Source organism: Charadrius vociferus, unplaced genomic scaffold (assembly GCF_000708025.1).
Source record: "Charadrius vociferus isolate BGI_N301 unplaced genomic scaffold, ASM70802v2 scaffold477, whole genome shotgun sequence".
NCBI classification, from domain to species: Eukaryota; Metazoa; Chordata; class Aves; order Charadriiformes; family Charadriidae; genus Charadrius; species Charadrius vociferus.
This window is the reverse complement of record NW_009649449.1, coordinates 2,103,688-2,110,814: the sequence shown is the minus strand read 5'-3', so window position 1 is coordinate 2,110,814 and position 7,127 is coordinate 2,103,688. Positions and strand designations below refer to the sequence as shown.

At 52.4% G+C, this 7,127-nt stretch overlaps 1 protein-coding gene across 1 annotated transcript in view; it reads right to left on the bottom strand.

The window, feature by feature from the left end:
• The window catches only part of SAMD11 (sterile alpha motif domain containing 11), a 122,926-nt gene that overhangs the window by 26,770 nt on the left and 89,029 nt on the right, over positions 1–7,127 (bottom strand). Inside the window, 2 exon segments of the mRNA XM_009889574.1 lie at positions 718–729; positions 4,680–4,844. Coding sequence (XP_009887876.1) covers positions 718–729; positions 4,680–4,844 — 177 coding nt within the window.

The window sequence follows — 7,127 nt, the reverse complement described above, 5'->3', positions numbered from 1 at the left end:
CGGGCAGCGCTCTGCGCCCGGGACCCCCGGCGGGGCAGCATCCCTCCTGTCCCCTCCCTAACACCAGGGCCCAGCATCTCCCACTGTGAAGCTTTCCAGGCCCCAGCATCTCCCGCTGCTGCCAAAGCAGGGGCTGGGGGGCTGTTTCCCTGGGTGGCCCCTACCCTCTCGGCCGGGGGGCACCCACCTTCCCTCACTCACCTAGCTGGGGGGCACCCAGCCCTGTTACCCGCACATCAAGGGCTGTTCTCCTAACCTAAGCATGCTGGAGGCCCCCAGCCAGCCCCCCAGAGCCCAGGGGATGCTCAGCCCTGGTCTGGGCACAGGAAAGTAAAGGGCTGGACCACAAAGCAGACGAGGATGGGGTACAGAAAGGGGCCCCTTGCAGCCTTTGGCACAACACTTTCATCAGACCTTCGGCTGCAGGTCAGAAAGAAATGCACCCCTCGTTAAACCTGCACTGCCATGGTACCACTGCAGAACCCTCTACCCGTTACCCAGGCGGACTGTGCAGTGACAGGTTACACACGTGTGGGTGTCACTGTAGACATGCTGCCCAGGCCAGTGCCGCATGACGGACAACACAGGCATGGCCAGATACACCACAAGCACACGTTAACGGGGATCACAGCGTACTCCAAGGAAGAGCAGGGCATGCAAGTACAGCTGGCTTGTTATCCCACGTGCCTTCTCAGGCAACAACGCAGGTGGAGAGACCCATGAGAAGGTCTAGTGACATGGACACCGCCACCAGTTGGACTGATAGAGGTTTTTTTCCAGAGTGCTGCCCTCTCACAGTTAAGCATCAGTCCCTATACCTGTTTGAAAACACCCTATACACAACTTGCTTCTATCCCACAACAAAACCTCCGCTGCCATTCACATGACACACAGGAAATGCAGACACACAGATGCGCACTTAGAGGAAACCTTCATACACTCACTGTGTACCACTAAAGGAAACCAAAACACAGCTGGGGAGAGGAGGAGAGGAAGATTTATCTTAATGAACACGCCCTGGTCACGATCAACTCACATATTGAGATTTCAAAGCACTCCACATCCAGCAGAATATTAGTCCTCTCCCCAAAACTGATTCATAAAGCCAGGTTAATAAAAGTGCTGCATGAGCCTGGTAACGATACACTTCCCATCTCCTTGCCTTCCTTCATACCACCACACTGTTTGCCTTTGGTTCTGGAAAGCCCAGCCATCCGTACTCCTATAGCCCCAAGATGTGGCCAGCCCAGCTTGAGCTCTACCCACCGCTTCATCCAATATTTTGGTGATGGTCAGGGCTGAAGCCCCGTGATGGGACTGCAAGTTGAGGTGCAAACGCTTACACAGCTGCTATTTCTGCTGGCACTAAGAAGGATGTTAGTACCTGAATGTTTCTAGCCACATGCACGCACGCACAATCCCCGTCCCCACACCCCCAAATGAGGGGACAAACATTAAAACGACGTACAATTTTGAACTGCAAAAGTATGTAAGAAATAGTGAAACAACAAACCCCATCAGATCACATAAAAAGCCTAGAGAATTCTCCGAGCCAGGGACCATGCACCTCCAATGTTTATAAATTAATTATCTGAAAAACCCAGGTCACTCCTTATTGCCACAGCCCCTGAATTTTAGAAGTCTGGCGTGCAGCCAATTCCAGAAGCCGCATTGATCCTGAATGACCGCAACAACCCCCCGCACGCACACCCTCTCCTCTCCTCTTTCTCTCCCTCCTTCCCTCCCCTGCGCCCCTACCCCCTCGCACAGCCCCCCCCGAGGATCTGTTATTTACAATCCTGCACTCTGACAGTTGGGAAATCAGATTGATTGACAGGGGGACGCTGGCGGATGGAGGTTCCAGGCACGGAGACAGACTGAATTCAGAATGTGGGATGAATGCCACTGGGAGAATGGGGGCGGAGGAGGCGGGGGGGGGGTTGAAAAGCAATTAAAAAAAAAAGATTTCTAAATTATTAACATTTTTTAAATTATTAATGTTATTGGTGCCTCCATGTGAGCCCGCAGATAAACTGCGCTTTGTACTGGCACTAATAATTTATAGCCCAACCAGAGCCCTGTGGTGTGGAGACAATCCAAAATACACGAAGTTTTGTCTTGTCAATGTTACACGAGAGAGTCTGTCTGTGCAGACTCCTTTTCTCCCCCTGCCCACCCCAAAACCTCAGTGTGACCCCTCCCCTAACAAACGTTGATGAGACAATTCAATCATAATCCATAAAAAAATACGTCAGGCTTTTAATGTAATGAGCTACTTTGCTCACTACATGGGGGGAGAAGGGGGTGATAGCAGCTGCCCTGCAGCACGCGCTCTGTCTGCATGTACATGTTCCGCACGTCCGGCAGCCGTCCGGTGCCCAGGTTAAGTGGTCTATCATGGCTGTCTGTTACAATCCCGGCACACGTAACACGTTTTGTGCCGAGTACACACTCTGTTGTATTCAACACGGCCTACACAGACCTGCATGTCATGGCTGAATATTCAGCATTTGCACGTCGGCGTGTGTTACCCTTTTGTGCGCGATGCATGTTACATACCATCCTCTCGCTGTGCTCGTGTTCATTGCACGTACGTGTGCGAACTCCAGCCCTACGGTGCGTGGCTCTGCCCCGTACCTATGTGCCATGCTTGCAGGAGCTCTGCATCGCTGTAAATGTCTGGGACAGCCGAACACCACACACAGAAGCATGTGCCATGTTCACTGCGGTGTGCCTCATCACCGGTTTATGTCATGCCTTTGCTGATAAGCAAATCCTTACTCCACAGCGGAAGGAATCGCCTTCTTGCCCCCAGAGAAGCCAATCAAATCAAACAGAGTGGAAAAGAAGACAGCCTCTTCATTAACCTAACAAGGAGCCCTGGGGATTTACACTCTAGACCAGAGATTCTCTTCTAGCTCTCGCTGGATGCTTCACCGACATTGCTTGCGCTCCTTCCCTGGATCACCCAGGCAGGTCCGCATCAGCACGCCTTCGGTAGGAAGCGGCACAGGGGCTACAGACTCTTGCACAGCACTGCTTTTCAGTGCCGCTTCAACCCTCCTCTTCCAAGACTAGAACAGCCTCACCTCTTCCATCTCCCTGCCTTTGCCTGATCCAGACAGCTGAGTTACCTCCCTCGCTCCTGCATCAGAGGACTCGGGTACAATGCGTGGCTTTACTCTGGCCGGAGCCGAGCCAGCGCCAGGGAAGGTGAAGTGTCCCTGCGGGCCGGGGAGCCTTCAGCCTGCGGAGGGATGCTCGTGGCTCCTGTGCTCTGCCACGGGGTTCCTAGGGTGGGACCTGTAACTGCCTGGTGCCCCCTTTAGGCACAGCGCAGGATGCTGCAGCCGAGCTGGATGGATTTAGCCAGCTTCCTCCACAACCCAGGCAAAACCCACCAGCAATCCTGCAATTCCTGCGGGACCCATTAGAGCCTGGTACTGCAGGACCTTTATCCCCTCAGGACACCGCTCCAGCCCCAGGACAAGGCAGCAGCATTGGTATCTGTTAATGAGGAGGCCGCTTCAGGACCAGGTTTTGGGTTTTCCCCTCCTTGCATTAACGTGACTGCACAAGCGCCAGCCTCCTTCTGAAGAGCAGAATGGCAGCATCTTCCCTTCAACACCGATATCGCTGCAGAAATACTCCTGTGCTGCTAAAGCCTAGAAACAGCAGACAGGCAGGTACAGAGGCACAGTCTGCAGTGCCTCAACAGGCCTTAAAGAAGGGCTGGAGGGTCCCTCAGCTATCCCCAGCTCAACCTCAGAGGACCATACCATCCTGGGAAGGTCTGAGGACAATTGCTTAGTGCTGGAAGCTGCGACCTACAAGGTCCTTACGGCAATGCTCTGAGGGAGCCCTCACCGTGTCAGCATACACTGGGTATGGAAGAAGTTCTCTTCCTTTCAGCAACCCTTTCCTTCACTTTTCCACAGCAGATCTGGTTTCGGCTAGTGAAGGACCAGATCATTCCTTGGTGATGTAAGCATAATTGCTTTCAATAGACGATACCATGGATAAACCTGTCCCACGGACTTCAGCATTTGCCTGCGAAGCAGTCTTCGCTGCAACTTAGCTTCATCTGTGTATTTTAATTGTCCATAAAACCGTAAGACATCTAATTCTCATTAAGGTGAAAGGTCTTTAACACCAATTTACACTATGTCTGTATGTAGCAACTATAACACAAACTTTCTAAACCGAGCACTATCAACGCTTATCTAAATCCTGCAATGTCATCTTGCTGTTTCAGATCTCATCACTAAATGGGCAGAGTATCGGCACTGCCGACACCTCACACACCCCCTGCACTATGCCAGCACTCACTCCCCTCGCCCCACAGTATGACCCCAAATAAGACTTACACCACAGATTCTGAACATTCAGATTGACACGATCTCTTGAAACAAACGGAAGAAAAGGACCCCCCTCACCACCACTGCAAAATACACAGTTAGTGATGGTGCAGCTCGTCTATTCCAGTAAACAAATGCATAGCCCCCACAGAGATGGTGGGAGAAACAGTCCGTAAGATACTCTTTAGCACCACCTGTACTCACTGCGTGATAAACATGCAATATCGCAGCCCGTAAATCCCCCTCGCGTGCACACAGGGGTTAGGGACATCTTACAAGACTTATACCGAACGGCAAAGCGAGCCCCTTCTCCTCCCGTACCTCCATGGCTGGGCACTGCCATGCTGTTGGCCAGCTGGTAGAGACGTTGCTGCTGCTGCTCTTCAAACGTGCCGTGTTCATTCAGTGCTGACATCATGCGTCTATAGTGCTCCTCTGGGGTCATCTGAGTCACCGAGTCCTCAAGCAGAGGCGTGTGGGAGTTTTCTGAAGAGCAGAAAGATTTGGTCTTTTTTTCCAGAGAGAAATACAGTGGAAAATCACATAAGTATGGGGATGGCGCAAAAGAAAGAGAAAGGGGGGAGAGAGGGATATTGGCACAATTCCCCACAACTCTGTAGCGTACCCACTGAACTCGCTGTACTGAGCTGCCAAACGGAGCTGTCCCTGTGCTGTGAGATGGACCATTATAGGCGGTCAAGACACCCCTACAATTTGCTAAACCTCCAAACATGGGCACGTTTATATACAGAAAAGTCTACAGCTTCAATTGCCACAGCACCCAAAAAAGTCATGAACAACTTCCCCTCCTCAAGTCCCCCAAAGCAACGAGCCTGGCATTAGAGTAACGCAAAATTACCAGCAAGCTCTCTACCCGCAAAGGGGCAAAGGGGACAGGCAGGATGAAGGAGTTCACGGAGTTCTCACCCTTTCATCTTGGGTGACAGGAGTTCTCTTTTTCAACTAATACCTGATCAGACACGCAGCTCCTTCCCCCACCTTCTGAACACCCACAAGGACACAACGATGTGAGAGCTGTCCAAGCACCCGCTGTGGGTGATGCTGACAACCGCACAATAGACAGCGATGACAGCCCACCTGCCCAGCTCTTGGAAGCAAGTCACAAAAGCAGGTTGTTTCAGATCTGTACATACGGCTAAGCACCCAGAGGCCATTAAAATTACACCCACCACGTCTACCTCTCCATCTTCCCGGAACGGCTGCGGAGCCCAGGAGGGAGGCGCTCTGAGGAAGGCCCTGCCTGCTCCCTGGGCAGTAGGGATCCCACTCTAACAGTCAGGGAGATAAAACCACAGAGGCTTTGTGTTTACTGTAAGCAGAACTCAAGAGTAATTACCGTTCTCCGCCTTGGCGGTGGCTGCTCTAACACCATTTTATCTCGGATCTTCCCCACAGGCAAAAACCTTTTCATTACTGGGAGAGGAACTCCCAGTAACAATCTGAACGCGCAGAAGGGAAGGGAGGGAGCTGAAGGGCTCCCCCCATGCTGCAGTCACAAGACCACCGCTGCCTTCGGGGAATGAGAAGACCACCCTACCGTGTGCCCCAGATTCGTGCTCCTTCATCCACCTCATTTCGCAGACGGAGTCCCTCAGGGCTCACTGCAGGTGACTCTGCTGCTAGACTGGGACGCGACAGACCAAATTCAAGGTGGTGGCTCTGAGCACAGGCACAGCCTCAGCGCTGGGACGAATATCCAGGCCATCTTGCTGGGAAAAGAGCTGTGGATCTCTCTCAGGTGAGAGAAAGGCTCCTAAGGTAGCTATCAGAAAAGATAGCTTATGGCAAACAAATACAGTCCAAGAGACAGAGCGCCCGTAAAGCGTGGTCCTGCCACAGCGGCTCGGGGACTGCCTCACTGCTGCCTTGGCCAAGTCGAGAGGCCATCGGTGGCAAGTGCTGTCTGCCACCAAACTCATTACACAGCCAAGCAATACAGGGGCTCAGATTTTGGGGACACAACCTTTACATGCAGTAATGAAATAATCTCCTCCAAAAAATACAGGAGGGGCTAATAATAATAATAACAACAACAATAATAATAAAGAGTCTGAGCTGCACAGAGTTTGAGTAAAAAGGGCTGCATCACTGGCTCCCAAGGCACTCTTCCTCTGCAAAAGGGAAATGACTTCAGTCCCCTCCAACCCAGGTCAGCCGTCCAGCTCAGCAAGGATTCTCAATCAGCATAGCAATTTGCGGCTGTATCTGCAACCGCTGATCTCTACCCCAGCGACATGTACCTGCATCTCGGGGACCACAGGCTTCCTGTGCAGCTCACAGGTTCACGGCCTGCTGCGAGCTAGCGAGGCGCTGGTCCCCACCCTGAACTGTGTGCATCACGTTTAGAAACCAGACCCGAAAGAGGGAGGCTGTGCAAGCAGCCAGCCACGCCGTGCCTGCTCCCTCCACTCCCCACCGCCGGTACCCACGCCTGCAAGACACCAGTGGAAGGGAGCAGGAGGGTGGGGGACAGAATTCCCTTCCCGCCAGGTCACTCCGCAGGCCAGATTCCCACATCCTCCTCCGCTCTCTTCCCACCTCCCCCAGGAACGCAGAAGCGCACCAACTGTTTCAGTTCCCTTCTGATGCTCTTAACCAAAGGTCTAAGGAGCAAAGCCACATGCCACAGACCTGATTTAGAAAAACACTGATATTTTTTTTTCCCCCCACAGCTGTGTCATTAGAGAAAAAAGGGAGGGGGGAGGGGATTTAATAACACTTAATTACCATAAAATCTATCCGATCAGC